General features: G+C 38.8%; 1 protein-coding gene across 2 annotated transcripts in view; it reads left to right on the top strand.

Moving 5' to 3' along the window:
- The window catches only part of PPP3CC (protein phosphatase 3 catalytic subunit gamma), a 106,816-nt gene that overhangs the window by 27,573 nt on the left and 60,624 nt on the right, over nt 1–18,619 (top strand). For both annotated transcript variants that reach the window (XM_008151486.3, XM_008151488.3), the window contains exons 2-3: nt 11,906–12,103; nt 12,663–12,787. In XM_008151486.3, the coding sequence (XP_008149708.1) occupies nt 11,906–12,103; nt 12,663–12,787 (323 nt within the window). The remainder of the gene's footprint in view (nt 1–11,905; nt 12,104–12,662; nt 12,788–18,619) is intronic.

Raw genomic sequence — 18,619 nt, 5'->3', positions numbered from 1 at the left:
TGAAAAAAACAACAACTCATTGAATTGTATGTTTATACAAATAAAGATGATTAAGGAAAAAAAAGTATCTGGTAAAGGACAGATACCCAGAATATATAAGAACTTTACTGGTAATCAGTCAATGAAAAAAATACATGAAATAAATTTTTATTTAAAAATATTTTTATTGGAGAGAAAGAGAGAGAGAAACGTTGATGTGAGAGAGATACATTGATTGGTTGCCTCCTGCACATGCCCCAACTGGGGCCAGGGATTAGACCTGAAACCCAGGTATACTCCTTTGACCAGGAATCGAACCTGAGACCCTTTAGTGCACAGGCCTACACTCTTACCACACTGTATAGGGCAACAGATCAATATTCTTCATGAATATAGATGCAAAAATTCTCGACAAAATATTAGCAAGCCTAATTCAACAGTACATTAAAAGGATCATTCACCATGTTTATCCCTGGAATGTAAGGATGATTCAACATCCAAATACCTATATATTTAAAAGCCCAGCAACCAGAACGATGTAACGACCAGAATGACCAGAACGACTGGTGGCTATGATGTGCACTGCGGCAGCCAACCAGCCTGATCTGGGCACTGATCGGCCCGGCCCTCGATCTCCCACCCCACCCTGATTGGGGGCAGGGCCTGCCAGCCAACTGCCCATGGCCCCTTTCCCCTACCAGCCTGGCCTGATGGGCCCTCATTGGGGCTGGCTGGCTGGACCCCATCTGTGCATGAATTTGTGCACTGGGCCTCTAGTCAATAAATATGATGCACCACATTAATATACTGAAAGGTAAAAATCATATAATCATCTCAATAGATGCAGAAAAAGCGTTTGACAAAACACAACATCCTTTCATGATAAAGTCAGTCAATAGACTAGGTATAGAAGCAATGTAATTCAACAAACAAAAGGCCATATATAACAGGCCCATATACTCAACAATGAAAAACTGGAAGCTTGCCCTGGCTGGTTTGGCTCAGTGGATAGATCATCAGCCTGTGGACTGAAGGGTCCCAGGTTTGATTCCAACCAAGGGTACATGCCCGTGACACATTGATTGGTTGCCTCCCACATTCACCCCATCTATCTCTCACAGGTTCTTTGGACCATAAATTCAAACCAGTAGATGGAACCCACAACCTGGATATGTGCCTTAACTGGGAATCAAACCCGCCACCTTTTAACCACACTAGTCAGGCCAGATGATACCTATATATATAAAAGACTAAGCAACTGTTCAATCGTTTGACTGGTAGCTATGATGTGCAGTGACCACCAGGGGGCAGATGCTCAACGCACAGGCATGGAAACATGGAACAGACTGATGAATCTCAGAGGGAAGGGGGAGGGTGGGAAGAGATTAATCAAAGATCTTATATGCATACTAGAGGCCTGGTGCACAGATTCGTGCACTGGTGGGGTCCCTCAGCTTGGCTTGCAGGGATCGGGCCGAAACCAGCAATCCAACATCCCCCGAGGAATCCTGGATTGCAAGAGGGCACAGGCCAGGCTGAGGGAACCCACCAGTGCACGAATCCGTGCACCGGGCCTCTAGTATTTTTACATATAGAAAATCCTAAAGACTCCACTGAACAACTGCTAGAACTAATCAATGAATTCAGTATAATTTCAGGATACAAAATCAACATACAGAAATCAGTTTGTACACTAACAAAACTTTGAAAAATAAAACAGTCCATTTACAATAGCATCAAAAACAATAAAATACTTAGGAATAAATATAACTCTAAGGAGGTGAAATATCTGGATACTGAAAACTACAAGATTTTTTTTCCTTTTTAAAAATATTATCTTTATTGTTGAAAGTATTACAGATGTCCCCTTTTTTCCCCTCCACCAACCCCTGCCCCAAAACTATAAGATTTGATTAAAGAAATTGAAGAAGACACAAACAAATGGAAAGATACCCTGTGATCAGAAGAATTAATGTTACTAAAATGACCATACTACCCAAAGTCATCTATAGATTCAGTGCAATCCCTATCAAAACTTCAATGGCGTTTTTTTGAAGGAAATAGAAATAAACAATTATAAAATTTGTATGGAACCACAAAAGACTCTGAATAGCCAAAGCAGTCCTGAGAAAGAAGAACAAAGCTGGAGGCATCACACTTCCTGATTTTAAACTGTACTATAAACCTATGGTAATCAAAATGTAATGGTACTGGCATAAAAATGGGCATACAGACCCATGGAACAATCAAACATCTAGAAATTAACCTTCTATATATAGTCAACTAATATTTGACAAGGGAGCCAAGAATACTCTGTGGGGAAAGGATAATCTCACTGATAAATGGTGCTGAGAAAACAGGATAAGCACAATGCAGAAGAATGAAATTAGACTCCTATCTTAAGCCACTCAAAAATTAACTCAAAATGGGTTAAAGTCTTAAACATAAGGCCTGAAACCCTGAAATTCCTAAAGGAAACAGGAAAAGCTCCTTGATGTTGGTGTTGGCAATATCTCCAAAAGCATAAGAAACAAAGGCAAAAATAAGTGGGACTATGTCATACTAAAGCTCGGCTGGCATGGCTCAGTGATTGAGCATCGACTTATGAATCTGGAGGTCATGACTCGATTCCCCGTCAGGGCACATGCCCTGATTGTGGGCTTGATCCTGCAGGAGGTAGCTGATCAATGATTTCCTCTCATCATTGATATTTCTATCTCTCTCCCCCACTCCCTTCCTCTCTCAGATCAATCAATAAAATACATATTTTTAAAAGTTTTAAAAAAGTGATTAAAACAATAAAAATAAAGTTTAAGAAAAGAAATAAAGGCCCTGGACAGTGTGGCTTGCTTGGAGCATTGTCCTGTGTACTGAAGGGTTGCAGGTTTGATTCCCGGTTAGAGCAAATATTCAGGTTGCCCATTCGATCCCTGGTTGGGCAAGCAGGAGGCAAACAATATTTCTCTCTCATCAATCTTTCTCTCTCCCTCTCCCTTCCTCTCTCTCTAAAATCAATAAAAACATAACCTCAGGTGACGATTAAGAAATTATAAAAGAATTTTTTAAAGACCATAAAAAAAGAAAAAGATAACTTTGCTATAAACCAAAAAAAAAAACAAAACCCCGAAAGACAAAAAAAAATTTTGCACAGCAAAAGAAACAGTCAACAAAATTAAAAGGCAACCTACAAAATGGGAGAAAATATTTACAAATTATATATCTGATAAGGGTTAATACAAAAATACATAATGCTAGTAAACTCATGCAACTCCACAGCAAGGAAAACCCCCAACAATTCAATTTAAAAATAGGCACAGGAATTGAGTAGAGATTTTCCCAAAGAAGATATACAAATGACAAACAAGGACTTGAAAAGGTGCTCTACATCACTAATCAGGGAACTGCAAATTAAAACCACAGCAATATATCTTCTCACACCTGTTAGAATGTCATAAAAAAAGCAAGAGATAATGTATTGGCAAGAGTGTGGAGAAAAGGGAACCCTGCTTGATGCAGCCACTATGGAAAACAGTATGGAGGTTCTGCAAAATTAGAACTGCCATATGATGGTTCAACAATTCCACTTCTGAGTATAAAAACAACTTTACAAATGGAATACTTAAAGCAGCAACATACAGCCACAGAAGTGAAGAAGGGGCAACTAGTGTGTGTGATAGTGGGTGGTTTATTTGTAATTGGAAAGGATGCAAGAAACAACCTTTATGTTACAGTTCAGATACTTCATAGTTTAAAGCATGAAGATATTAGAAGCTAAACTTCAGTTTGTTCATCTGCCTGCAGAATCTAAGTGTTTAGGTTGTATTTTTATTCGTGAAATATTGTGTGATATTAAAGGTAGTTAGAAATGAACTTGTCAGAGATTTGGGTTCTTAGAACAAGGTTATCATTCATTGTGAGGTGAGTAGTGAAGTCAGTTGAACATCATCTTTTGTCTCCATTAGATTTACTAAAATCTCCAAACTTGGGCTTGAAGATGTGTATCTAAGTTTTGACTCTGGTCCTATACTTGAAGTCCATATTTATCCAAACCAGTGTTACTAAAAGTGTGGTCTGTTCACTAGTGTCAAGTCCATCCATCATTTGTTATTAACTGCAATAAGTACAGAACTTGAGCCTTTAAAAGCTTTATTGGAATTTGACATTGGCAAATCTATGCATGTGATCATTTTTCTAGTAATTTATTCTTATTGCATATTACAAAGATTTTAACAGATTGGGAGTGGGGAAGAGTTTCTATAGATAGTTTACAAAGCACTTCTCTAGATCCTATGCAGGATCCCCAGAAGTTCTCATTCCTCAAGTCTGAGAATCTACATTTTAAACAAATACCCCAGTTGATTCTAATAAATGTTGATCCTGGATAGGTCATTAAAAACAGGATACTTGAGCCCTACTTAGTTTTTCTCAGTTATTAGATATCGCCTGCAGACTGAAGGGTTGAGGGTTTGAATCCAATCAAGGGCACATACAATGGTTGCAGGCTTGATTCCCCCAGGGCCATGTGCAGGAGACGACCATTGATGTGTCTCTGTCATATTGATTCATTCTCTCTCTCTCTCTCTCTCTCTCTCTCTCTCTCTCTTCCTCCTTCCCTCCCTCCTTCCCTCCCTTCTATACTCTAAAAAAAAATCCTTGGGTGAGGATTATTAACAAAACCAAAACAGGATACTTGAGAGTAAAGGGGGGGTGGGCAAAATAAACTGGGAATCTCACAAAAGGCATACATGGACATATGGTCACTCTGTATCTGGGGGTTTATTTATTTACTTATTCATTTATTTTAAAATATGTTTTTATTGATTTCAGAGAGGAAGGGAGAGGGAGAGACAGAAACATCAATGATGAGAGAAAATCCTGGATCAGCTGCCTCCTGCACGCTCCCCACTGGGGACAGCCCGCAACCTGGGTATGTGCCCTGACTGGTAATAGAACCGTTCATAGGTCAACACTCAACCACTGAGCCGTGCCGGCAAGGCTGGGCTTTTTTATTTTTTAATGGAGATTTAAAGTTTTATTGGAAAGTTTCTGCTATTTCCTTTCATGACCAAATTTCCTTTAGTTTTCTCAGGACTGTGGCTGTTTCCACTCTTCTATGAATCAACCTCAACTATAGCGCTCATAGAACTATCTAATAAAAGAAAGGAGATAGAATTTAGAGACATAAACAGATGGAAGAATATACCATGTTTATGGATTGGTAGAATTAATATCATTAAAATGTCGATTCTACTAAAAACAACCTATAGATTTAATGCACTCCCCCATTAAAATACCAATGGCATATTTCACAGACCTATAACAAACTCTTCAAAAATTCATCTGGAATAAAAAAAAGACCCCAAATAGCTGTAGCAATCCTGAGAAAGAAGAACAAAGTAGGAGGGATCTCAATACCAGATATCAAGCTGTATTACAAAGCCACTGTTCTCAAAACTGCCTGGTACTGGCACAAGAACAGACATATAGATCAATGGAATAGAATAGAGAACCCAGAAATCAACCCAAACCACTATGCTTAGTATTTGACAAAGGAGGCAAGAACATATAATGGAGTCAAGACAGTCTCTTCAATAAATGGTGTTGGGAAAATTGGACAGATACATGCAAAAAAAAAAAAAAAATGGAACTAGACCACCAACTTACACCATACACAAAAATAAACTCAAAATGGATAAAGGACTTAAACATAAGACGGGAAACCATAAAAATATTAGAGGAATCCACTGGCAGCAAAATCTCAGACATATGCTGAAGCAATATCTTCACTGATATAGCTCCTAGGGCAATGGAAACTAAAGAGAAAATAAACCAATGGGACTAGCTATAATAATAAAAGCGTAATATGCTAATTAGACCAGATGCCCTTCCTTCTAGACAAAGCCACAGCAGGCAGGAGCCAAGGCAGAGGCAGCAGAACCCCCGGTGGCTGCGGCAGGTGGGGGCCGGGGCCAAGGCCCTTGCATGAATTTTGTGCATCAGGCCTCTAAGTATCAAAATAAAAAGCTTCTGCACAGCAAAAGATACCATCAACGAAACAGCAAGAAAGCCCACTGCATGGGAGAACATATTTGTCAATGTTCTCCCTAATAAGGGTTTAATCTCCAACATTTACAGGGAATTCACACAACTTAACAAAAGGAAGATAAACAACCCAATCAAAAAATGGGCAACTGACCTAAATAGATACTTTTCAAAAGAGGACTTAAGGAATGCCAAGAGACATATGAAAACATGCTCAAAGTCACTAATCATCCGAGAGATGCAAATCAAAACAACAGTGCAGTACTATCTCACACCTGTCAGAATGTCTCTCAACAACAAATCAACAAATGACAAGTGCTGGCGAGGATGTGGAGAAAAAGGAACCCTCCTTCACTGCTGGTGGGAATGCAGACTGGTGCAGCCACTGTGGAGAACAGTATGGAGTTTCCTCAAAAAACTAAAAATGGAACTCCCATTTGACCTAGTGACCCCACTTCTAGGAATATATCCCAAGAAACTAGAAATGCCAGTCAAAAAGGATATATGCACCTCTATGTTCACAGCAGCACAATTTACAATAGCTAAGATTTGGAAGCAGCCTAAGTGCCCATCAGCAGATGAGTGGATTGAAAAACTGGGACATCTACACAATAGAATACTACACTGCGGTAAAAAAGAAGGAATTCTTACCATTTGCAACAGCATGGATGGAATTGGAGAGCATTATGGTAAGTGAAATAAGCCAGTCAGAGAAAGATAAATATCACATGATCTCACTCATTTGTGGAATATAATCCTATCTAATAAAGACAGAATATGCAAACTGACTGTAACTCTGCATCAAAGATGGCGGCACCCACAGCCGATAAGGAGAGAATATGCAGATTAATGCGACAAGGTGAGAGGCAGAAGGCGGCTCCGTGCCAGAGCGAAGGTGGAAAGGCAGCTTCAGCCGGAGCGAAGGCAGTGCTGGCAGCCAGGGAGGGTAAGGCCTATTCTTGCACGAATCTTCGTGCATCGGGCCTCTAGTGAACAACCTAAACTGATGAACAAAAACAGATCCAGAGCAGAGAAGCATCTATCAGACTCTCAAACCTCAGAGGGAAGGTAGGGGAGGGTGAGGGAAGGGGAAGAGATCAAAGGACTTGTATGCATGGATATAAGCCTAACCAATGGACACAGACACCAGGGGCGTGAGGGCATGAGTGGGGGCATGGGGGGCAATGGGGAGATAAGGACAGATATGTAATATCTTAATCAATAAAGAAAAAAAGAATTTATCCTTCTGAATATAGCTAGGAGTAATGTGAGGTGAGGTTAAAGTGGAAGATTCTCTTTTCCCGATTTGACAGATACTGATTTTATTTGCTCTAATCTAAAAACCATGAAGTCTTGCCAAAACCGGTTTGGCTCAGTGGATAGAGCGTGGACCTGCGGACTGAAGGGTCCCAGGTTTGATTCCGGTCAAGGGCATGTACCTTGGTTGCGCAGGAGGCAGCTGATTGATGTTTCTCTCTCTCTCCCTCTCCCTTCCTCTCTGTAAAAAATCAATAAAATATATATTTTTAAAAATAAATAAAAACCATGAAGTCTTGTAGTTTCTGTTATGCAGGTCCCAAGCCAATCTTAATTCCTCTTAAGGTTCCTGGCTCAGCTGTGTCCCATTTCTCTTAGCTGGGCATAATCCCTTAATTCATTTCAACCTTGCTTTTGCTTTCATTTAACTAAGTGACTTGTTTACTTCTTTTATTTAAAATAAGTTTTAACTGAAGAATTTGAGAGGAAGAAAAAATATCTTTCTGAATTCCTCCCTCAGGAGCTCTTTAGGTTATCACCTCTAATTACATAACTTTTATAATATATACTAGTAAGGAACATGGGTTTTCTATTTTGTAAACTGTTCTCTGATTGCAACTGGAGGAAACTGATTTTTATTAGTAACTAGAGGCCCGAAATTCGTGCATGGGGGGGAGGGGTGTTCCTTAGCCCAGCCTGCACCCTCTCCAATCTGGGACCCCTCGAGGGATGTCCGACTGCCTGTTTAGGCCCGATCCCTCTCACAGTCCAGGACTGCTGGCTCCCAACTGCTCACTTGCCTGCTTTCCTGATTGCCCCTAACCACTTCTGCCTGCTAAGCACTCCCCTGCCAGCCTGATTGATGCCTAACTGCTCCCCTGCCAGCCTGTTTGCCTCTAACTGCCCTCCCCTCCAGGCCTGGTCACCCCTAACTGCCCTTCCCTGCAGGCCTGGTCACCCCTAACTGCCCTCCCCTGCAGGCCTGGTCCCCCCAACTGCTCTTCCCTGCAGGCCTGGGTCCTCCCCAACTGCTCTCCCCTGCAGGCCTGGGTCCTCCCCAGCTGCCCTTCCCTGCAGGCCTGGTCGCCCCAACTTCCCTCCTCTGCTGGCCTGGTCACCCCTAACTGCCCTCCCCTGCAGGCTTGATCACCCCCAACTGCCCTCCCTTGCAGTCCTGGTCCCTTCCAAAAGCCCTCCCCTGCTGGCCTGATCGCCCACAACTGCCCTCCCTTGCAGGCCTGATTCCTCCCAACTGCCCTCCCCTGCTGGCCATCTTGTGTCCACATGGGGGCAGGATCTTTGACTACATGGGGGCAGCCATATTGTGTGTTGGAGTGATGGTCAATCTGCATATTGCTCTTTTATTAGATAGGATAATACTATTGGTAGAAGTTAAATAATATCTATCTGTAGTACTACCTCTGTTATGATACTTTTTTTTATGATTCCAGCATATTTGATTTTATCTTATTTCATGTTGTTTTTAGTTTGTTAACCACTTTCTTTGATTTACAAAGTGGGATATTTAAAGCAGACTTTCTGTGGGGTTCATTTCAAAACTTGGAAAGGGCTGAGAACACGAGTTTAAAGAGGTAAATTAAGTATAAAAAGAATGATTAACTGTGTAATCTTTCATTTTTCTATTTTTTGTATCAAGATTTCAGAGTATGGTAATTCTCTGAAGTCATCTCTAGTAAGTTAGATTAAGTGTAGCTCTTGATTGAGCCTCATGTAAATTTCTCTAAACAAAGGTTCTCTAAAGCTTATACCCTTTTTTGGTAATTATTTCTATTTTTTTATTATAAGGATTTCAAACATATTTTAGTGGTAGAACTCGTATTATGAACTTGCAAGTGAACATCACCCATTTATTCCGTTGCTTATTCCCTTCCCCCTCATCTTCATATAATTATATCAAATAGCATATAATTCATATGAAAATGTTTCAGTAAGACTCTCTAAACTGTACAAGATTTTGTTGTTGTTGTTGTAGTTAAGCACAACTGTAGTACCAGTACATTTTAGCAAAAATTTAAGGAATCCTGTTTAGGACTAACCTTTCACTCTGTCTTGGAGATTCACCAGATGAATAAATAAGAGATTCATCATACTATTTTATTTTTGTTTTATTTTAGAAGTAGATTATTCTATAAAAAATAGTATATTTATAACCCATCTGAATAACCAAGACTCATTTATCCCTCAAATTGGGATACTTTGAGAGTGAAAGGGGGCACTATTAACAATTATGCTAGGAGAACAGTTGAAATCTAGATGGTCCTGGGTAAACTGGGCTATATATGGTCCCCTATCTCAAGGTAATATTTACTGGTTGAATAGCTACTATCATTTTTTTCATTGAGCTTTGAATACTCAAAATGAGTCAAGTGGTAGCGAAGAGCATGATTAAGTTTACTATAGGACTTGTTTACTTGTAAATAATACAAATTGGTATTTGTATTATTTGTAAAAAGCTAGATCAAGTTTAAAAATTTTAAGTGCTGCTGAGACCAGTTTGGCTCAGTGGATAGAGCGTCGGCCTGTGCACTGGAAGGTCCCAGGTTCGATTCCGGTCAAGGGCATATACCTTGGTTGCGGGCACATCCCTAGTAGTGGGTGTGCAGGAGGCAGCTGGTTGATGTTTCTCTCTCATCGACGTTTCTAGCTCTCTATCCCTCTCCCTTCCTCCCTGTAAAAATCAATAAAATATATTTTTTAAAAAATTTTAAGTGCCTGTAGATTTCAACTTTGTTCTTTAAAATTTTTAAATTATTTTATATTGCAATTACATTTGACATTCAATATTATTTTATATTATTTTTAGGTATACAGCATAGTAGTCAGTGACTCCCCCAGTAATTCTACTACCCACCTGACACCATGCATAGTTATTACAATATTATTGACTATATTCCTTATATTGTATTTTATATCCTATGACTGTTTTGTAACTACCAATTTGTATTTCTTAATACCTTCACCTTTTTCACTCAACCCTGAACTTGGTTCTTTTTTTAAAAAATATATATTTTATTGATTTTTTTAGAGAGGAAGGGAGAGGGATAGCGAGCTAGAAACATCAATCAGATAGAGAGAGAAACATCGATCAGCTGCCTCTTGCACACCTCCCACTGGGGATGTGCCCGCAACCAAGGTACATGACTTTGACCTGAATCGAACCTAGGACTCTTCAGTCCGCAGGCTGATGCTCTATCCACTGAGCCAAACCAGTCAGGGCCCTGAACTTGGTTCTTAATAACACCTCCATAAAGCTAGAAGTTGAACCACCAGACATAATTCACAAATTAAAATTAATATCTCCTTTTAAATTTGTGGTTTATAGACGTGTGGCTATTAGATAACAAGGAATCTAAAATAGACTACATCGCCAATTTTAAAATGTCAAAAAATTTTGTTATAGTTGCTAATTCACCATAATATCATATAAACTTTATATCCGGCATAATCTGAAGTTAGTTGTTAACATTTCCAGGTTAGATAACACAACTAGACCTCCCATATCTGTTCTTTTTAAGGTTAGTATAGCAAGTTGTTCTCAGGAAGAGCTCCATTCTATTAGTAGTGCTCTTGTTACCAGTAATATTTTAAGCAAGTACCTTTTAAAGAATAAAGTATACCTCTATGATTCCCCTGGTCAGGAATAGAAGTCAAACTTCTGGAACAAACTTCTGGTTTCCTTAGGTCAGTTCTTTGGAAGAAGTAAATGCCCTTTTAGTGTTGCGATTTCCTTTCCTTTTTATTTTTTAACCACTGTTTTATTTGTAATATCTTTTTCATAGATAAAAGATATTCACATCATCTAGTCCCTTATCTCACTTTTAGCTTATTTACTGAATCAAATTCAAGTCTTGAATGTTTATATGAAAAAAATTGTACTTTATATACACATATATCTTAAATGACTTAATTATTATTGATTTTAGAGAGAAACACCAGTCTGTTGTTCCACTTATTTATGCATTCATTGGTTGCTTTTTGTATGTACCTTGGCCAGGATCAAACCCATAACCTTAGTGTATCAGGACAATGCTCTATCCAACTGAGCCAGGGCTCCTTAAATGACTGACTTTAACTGTGGCCTTTTAAAAAAATTAGATCCAATCATTTATAATATATGGTATTTTGGAATTTTTTTCCTATATAGTTCTGGTGGTATGGATGTGAAATCATCTCTCTATATAAAAGCCCCCAGCTGACTGGCCAGTACCTATGACGTGCAATGACCACCAAGGGGTAGATGCTCCGACTGGTAGCTATGATTCGCACTGACCACCAAGGGGCAGCCATTCAACGCAGGAACTGCTGAGCTGTGGTGACTTGGCAGCTGTGGTTCTCAGGTGACGCACCCGGACCAGAGTGCAGCACGATTCTGGGGTGCGTCACCCGAGATCCCACCCTCTCGCAATCCGGGACCCCTCGGGATGTCAGCGAGCCGGTTTGGGCCTGATCCCCACAGGCTAGGCCGAGGGACCCCACTGACGCATGAATACGTGCAACAGGCATGTAGTGATGATATATTATGCTTAATTTGTTACATTAAAGAAATATGTTCATGGTTTTGCTCTATACATTTAAGTATTTTAAATTACTTTTTCTCTTTCTCTAGCTGTCCCCTTCCCTCCAACCCAAAGGCTTACTTTGAAGGAAGTCTTTGTGAATGGGAAACCTAATAGTGACGTCTTGAAAAACCATTTGGTGAAGGAAGGGCGACTGGAAGAGGAAGTAGCCTTAAAGATAATCAATGATGGGGCTGCCATCCTGAGACAAGAGAAGACTATGATAGAAGTAGAAGCTCCAATCACGGGTATGAGAAGAATTTGCATGGTTGCACTTAGGTTTGAGCTAATTTAAGAAATAATCACAAATAACCAACTAAAATGTGTTGTAAATTTTCTAGGAATTATGAGACCGTTTTAGGATTGTTTTAGTATGTTTTCTGTTCACTGAAGAAATACAATTTAAAATGTCTGTTATTTCCAGTAGGACTATTCAGTGTTGATAGATTGATTACAGTTATAGAGCAGTCCAGTCCAAAGCAAAAGTGATTTGAAAGTTAAACTGTGATCCCTATTGGGGTAATGCCCTTTCTTTTCTTTTTTAAATATGTTTTTATTGATTCCAGAGAGGAAGGGAGAGGGAGTAAGAGATAGAAATATCAGTAATAAGAGAATCATCAGTTGGCTGCCTCCTGCATGGCCCCACTGAGGCACGAGCCCGAAACCCAGGCATGTGCCTTGACTAGAAATCAAACCATGACCTCCTGGTTCATAGGTCTACACTCAACCACTGAGCCATGCCAGCTGGGCACCCTCTCTTTTCTAAGACAGAGTTTTTTACCTCACCCAATGTTGTTGTTTTTCTAGTGTGTGGTGACATTCATGGACAATTCTTTGACTTGATGAAGTTGTTTGAAGTTGGAGGATCACCTACTAACACACGCTACCTCTTTCTGGGTGACTATGTGGACAGAGGCTATTTCAGTATAGAGGTAAAAATTAAACTGGATGTGTTGGAGCTATCATATTGTGTGTGTTTTTTTAAATTTTGCTTTTCATTCTTTAGTAAAAAATTCAAATGCGAACATCGGCAGAATTTATAAACTTTGTTACTTTCTGTCATTAAAGTGAGAGAGAAATATTTTGATATAAAAGTTCTTTTTTTAGCTAGTAGAAAGTCTAACAAATAGAAGGCTATATTAACCCAGCTTTGCAAATAAGTTAAATGATTACTAACTTTTTGTCTTTGAAGATAGTGTATGGGCTGTATATAAATGACATAAATTGCTGTTCACCTTAAATGGGGCTTGAATTAGCTGACCTTAATTACAAGATCATGAGTTGCTGGGCTACAGTTAAATCTTAGATTAACTGCCAATGGTAAATAAGCAGGTGCTTAGCTTATTAAAGGAATAATTTCTGATGCTATTACATATAGCACTTAATAAATATTCATTGAAGGAAAATGATTAATTAATGAAATTAACTTAAAACCTTACAATTTACTTTTATATATTTTGAAAATTGAATGATGAGAGGAAAAAAGTTACAATTAAAACAAACTATAAGTTTTTATGTATAAAAGAGAAAATTGTTTTAGAACCTAATGCAAGGGCTTGAGTACAATGGAACCACAACATATTCATATTTAATGGCCATTGATTAAGCTGTACATACTTGGCAAATAAAAGAAGTAATTTTGAAATAGTCTGGGTGATTGAATTTATAATGTTCCCGGAATAAGCACAAGATGAGGAAATTGAGTCTGCTTGCTATTCTTGTAGCATTTAGTTTTGCCTCTCCCTCAAGACTGTGAGAATCTCACTGTACTAAGTATATTTCTGGTGGTTAAAGATTTATTGTTCTTGCAGCATCACTCCTAAATACAACTCAGCTACCTCTCCTGGTGCTCAACCAGAGAAGCAACAGTTTTCTAAAACTGCCAGAAAAATAAATGACCAGAGAAACAGACCTTACTCTTTACTTAGATAGGCAGTCTACACTCATGAATCAGAAAAGTTCATTGTTATCTTCCAGTGCCTCATATTCATTTACTGTCATCTGTGAGGACAAAGGTTAATGATAAAAATTAAGAAAACACGCACATTTTTCCTACTGCCCAATAAATTCCTAGTCTTTAAATAGGAACCTGGGATGAGAAGAGATCATACTTGTAAACTATATTATTGAACAGCTTTCCTATTCTTATTTCCTATTCACGTTATATAGACAGTGAGCCAAAAGTTTGGATGTTTGAAAGTCACATGAATATTTACTTCTTTGTGTGTTTGCTAGCATTAGGAGGTGTTAGAGACTGAAGAGAAGAATACAGAGCTTAATGAAGTTTTAATTAGTCACTTAATGAAACAACTTTTTAAAAGCCTTATCCAAGGATATGTTGATTGATTTTAGATAGAGAGAAAGAGAAAGAGAAGGAAACACCAGTGTGAGAGAGAAACATCAATTGGTCCCATAGGTGCCCCGACCTGCAAACTTTTGGTGTATGGCAGTAGTCTGCAAACTCATTAGTCAGCAGCGCCAAATATCAACAGTACAACGATTGAAATTTCTTTTGAGAGCCAAATTTTTTAAACTTAAACTTCTTCTAACGCCACTTCTTCAAAATAGACTTGCCCAGGCTGTGGTATTTTGTGGAAGAGCCACACTAAAGGGGCCAAAGAGCCGCATGTGGCTCGAGAGCCGCAGTTTGCTGACCACGGGTGTATGGGATGACACTCCAACCAACTAAGCCACCTGGCTGGGCTGAAACAACTTTTTAAAAATATAAATATTGTGTCAAATTATTTTCCAAATTTACTCACATACTTAAAAAAATTTTAGTCCATTGGTGTATTCAAGAAAGCATATATAAAAATCCACAATGATTTTTATACACTACTCGAGGCCCCGTGCACAAAATTCATGCACTTGGGGGTGGAGGTTCCTCAACCCAGCCTGTAACCTCTCACAGTCTGGGAGCCCCATGAGTGATCGATTGCCCCAAAGAGGTAGGCCCTGCTCACCTGGCTGGGGCTCTGCGCTGGATTGCCCCCTGCAGAGGAAGGCCCCGCCAACCCACTGCGCAGCGTAGTTGCTGGGTAGCCTGGGCTTCCCTCTTTGGGGCAATTGATCACAGGGCTCTGCCATCAATCACCCCAAAGAAGTAGGCCCTGCCCACCCAGCCGGGGCTCCATGATGGATCACCCCCGCAGAGCGCCACCGCGGGGTAGCCTGGGAGCAGTATTGACTAATTCAGTTTTTGCAGCAACTTTACAGAACATAGGCAAGAAGAATAAGAAGAATCACTGTACTTGTAAATGTGTAAAATGCCTGTAATAAGGTTATTCATTGCTCATTTTTTATGATAAAAGATTTAAAACAACCTGAATGTTCAGTAGGAAACTAGTTAAATGAATTGTAGTACATCCAGACAATGGAATGTACCAGACAATACAGTGAGGCTGTTTTTTAAAAATGAAAAAAGAGCCTTGGCCGGTTTGGCTCAGTGGATGGAGCATTGGCCTGTGGACTGAGGGAGTCCCAGGTTTGATTTCGGTCAAGGGCATATGTCTGGATTGCAGGCTCAATCCCCAGTGGGGTCATGCAGGAGGCAGCCGATCAGTGATCAGTAATTCTCTCTCATTGTTGATGTTTCTTTTTGTTCATCATTGATGTTTCTATCTCTCCTTCTCCCTTCCTCTCTGAAATCAATAAAAATAAATTTTAAAAAATGAAAAAAGAAAACAACCCTTTGTAAACTGGTATGGAATAATCACTAAAGTGGAAAAATGATACATGCAGAGCTCTGCTACCATCTGATAATATTTCTAGAAGTTGGGGTGATGTGCATATTCATGTGTGTGGGGGTAATTGCTTGAAGTTGTATAGAGTGTCTGTGAAAGTGTGCCCAAGGAAGCCAGGGACATGGGTTGCTTCTCTCTTCCAGGGCAGCTGAAAAGGAAGTAGGGAGTAGAGAGGATTTTTTTGGAGTTGGTATTTTGTTATGATTCTAATTAATGTAATTTGATTAGAGAACAAGATATGAATAATATGCATTCTTTGGAATTTATTGAGACTCCCTTTGTGATGGAGAACATGGTAGATTTTTATGGCTATCCGATATGTTCTTGAAAAAAAAATGCATTCTCTATTTGTTGAACTGTTCTTTATAACTTTGATTCTTTTTGTCTGCTTAGACTATGAGTTACTTTTGGGTTTCTGTCAAAATCTTCAATTACAGTTATTGATTTATCTGTTTCTCTCCATAGTCCTATCAATTGTGGCTTGTGTTTTGTTTTGTTTTAATATATTTTATTGATTTTTTTTACAGAGAGGAAGGGAGAGAGAGAGTTAGAAACATTGATGTGAGAGAAACATCAATCAGCTGCCTCCTGTACACCCCCTACTGGGGATGTGCCTGTAACCAAGGTACATGCCCTTGACCGGAATCGAACCTGGGACCCTTGAGTCTGCAGGCTAAGGCTCTGTCCACTGAGCCAAACCGGCTAGGGCTGTTGCTTGTGTTTTGAGGCTGTATGTGAAATATGTATATTTCATGGTTAGCATATACTATAAATCTTCATTATTCATAAATTCTGTATTTGTGTATATACCTCCTTGCTAAAATTTACTTGTAATCCCCAAATCAATACATATAATACTTTTTGAGGTCCTAGGCCCTCTCAGCAAAAGGAGCTAGGAAATATATACACATACATTCATATTTTTATTTATTTCATTACCTATTGGTGTTATCTTAAAAAGCATGCGTTCATATGATACCTCTGATTCCAATCCATCACAAGGTTCATTTTAGCCATCCCTCTTTCCTGGCTCTCAATGTAGTCACTTATCTGCTTGATCCCAGTATACCCAAAAAATGGGTACATAACAGCCAACTCATACTGTGAAAAACTAAAGTTACAGTATTTGTGTGTATTTCTTTGTGTCTTTAGCCTTTTAAGTATGCAATCAACATGCTGTTTTCCAAAGTTACTTCAGTTAGTTCCCTCCTCCTCCTCCTCTTCTTTGTTGCTTTGTTATCCACTTATAATACAGTTAAGTTCATTTGTTACTGTTTATACTCCATTTTGGTTGATTCAGTTACTTATTTTGGGAGGCATATGTAAATCATTACAGTACTGAGGTTCTGGAGTTTAAAGCTGTCCAGAAAGGTATGCTTTGAGAAGTGTCACTTCCTCCTGATCCTTCCTAACCTATTCCCAGTTTCCCCTCCTCCCCACCCTTTTCCTCTATGCTCCTTGTAAGTAACCCATCTTATTAGTTGTTGTTGTTTTTAATTTATTTCAGAGAGGAAGGGAGGAGAGAGAGATAGAAACATCAGTGATGAAAGAGAATCATTGATTGGCTGCCTCCTGTATGCCCCCTACAGGGGATCAAGCCCGCAACCCGGGCATGTGCCCTTGACCAGAGTCGAACCCAGGACTCTTCAATCCGCAGGTCGACACTCTATCCACTGAACCGAACCAACTAGGGCCAATCTCTTTAGTTTTTGATTTATGCTTCCTGTATTTCTTATGCACATGTGTATTTCTTATATCCCCCTCTTTATTACATTAACAGTAGCATAGTATGCTCTTTTGTGCTTTTTTCACTCAACATTATATCTTGGAAATCACTCCAAATCAGTTAGAGAGATCTTTCTCACTTTTTAAAATTTTATTTATTTATTGTCTAAAGTTTTACATATGTCTCCTTTTTCCCCAATTACACCCTCCCCACCCCCAGCCATTCCCACCCTGGCCAACCCCCCACCGCCCAAATGACTCTTTTTTTAAAAAAAAAATAGCTTCATAGTACTTCATTGTGTGAATGTATCATAATCTGCTCAACTTCTCTCCTATGTATGATTATTTATATTACTTCCAGTATTTTGCTATTACAAACCATGCTGCAACCTTGTGCATATGTGTTTTCTTATTGTTGGAGGTGTATTTTCAGAGTAGACTCCTAGAAGTTATCAAAAGTTAAGTTTTGTCAGTTTTTGCCAAATTGTTTTTTACCATGCAATTTTTCCCCCTTTATTGATTAAAGTATTACAAATGTGTCCTTATCCCCCCATTGCTCCCGCAAACCCCCCCAATCCTACCCTCCCCCTCCCCCACTGTTGTCTGCGTCCATTGGTTATGCTTATATGCATGCATACAAGTCCTTTGGTTTATTTCTCCCTACCATGCAATTTTTAAAAAGTGATCTTCAGATTTTTAGTAATTAGTTACAAAATTTTTCCCACACTAAAGCTAAAGAAGAACTCACCCACAAATTTCTTTTAGAATTTGTATGGTTTCATTTTGATACATTTAGATCCCATTTCCATTAGTTATTTATTATATAAGATAGGGATCTAATGCTTGTTTTGAAATGTGACCAGTTGTCCCAGAGACATTAAGTACATCATTATTTTAGTAATTTAGGATGCAACCCTTATTATATACCAAATTTATATGTACTCAGATTAATTTCTGGACTCTTTTATTCCACTGGTATATTTATATATGTGCTAGTACCCTTGCTTTAATTATAGAAACTTTATAGTCTGTTTTAACATTCAGTAAGGCTAGTCCCCCCTCATAATTTCTCTTTCAGTGTTTTGTTCTTTTTTCTAGGTGTTTCCTGATGGTTGTATTTTTTTTCATCATGTAAATTTTAGTATCAGCTAAAATTAGAACTTCATAAAATAGCTTGTTGATATTTTTATTGGAATTGCAATGATATTATAAATTAAATGAGGAAGAACTATAATCTTTTTAAAAATATATTTTATTGATTTTTTACAGAGAGGAAGAGAGAGGGATAGAGAGTTA

Source organism: Eptesicus fuscus, chromosome 6 (genome assembly GCF_027574615.1).
Source record: "Eptesicus fuscus isolate TK198812 chromosome 6, DD_ASM_mEF_20220401, whole genome shotgun sequence".
NCBI classification, from domain to species: domain Eukaryota; kingdom Metazoa; phylum Chordata; class Mammalia; order Chiroptera; family Vespertilionidae; genus Eptesicus; species Eptesicus fuscus.
This window is presented reverse-complemented; position numbering and strand designations above follow the sequence as displayed.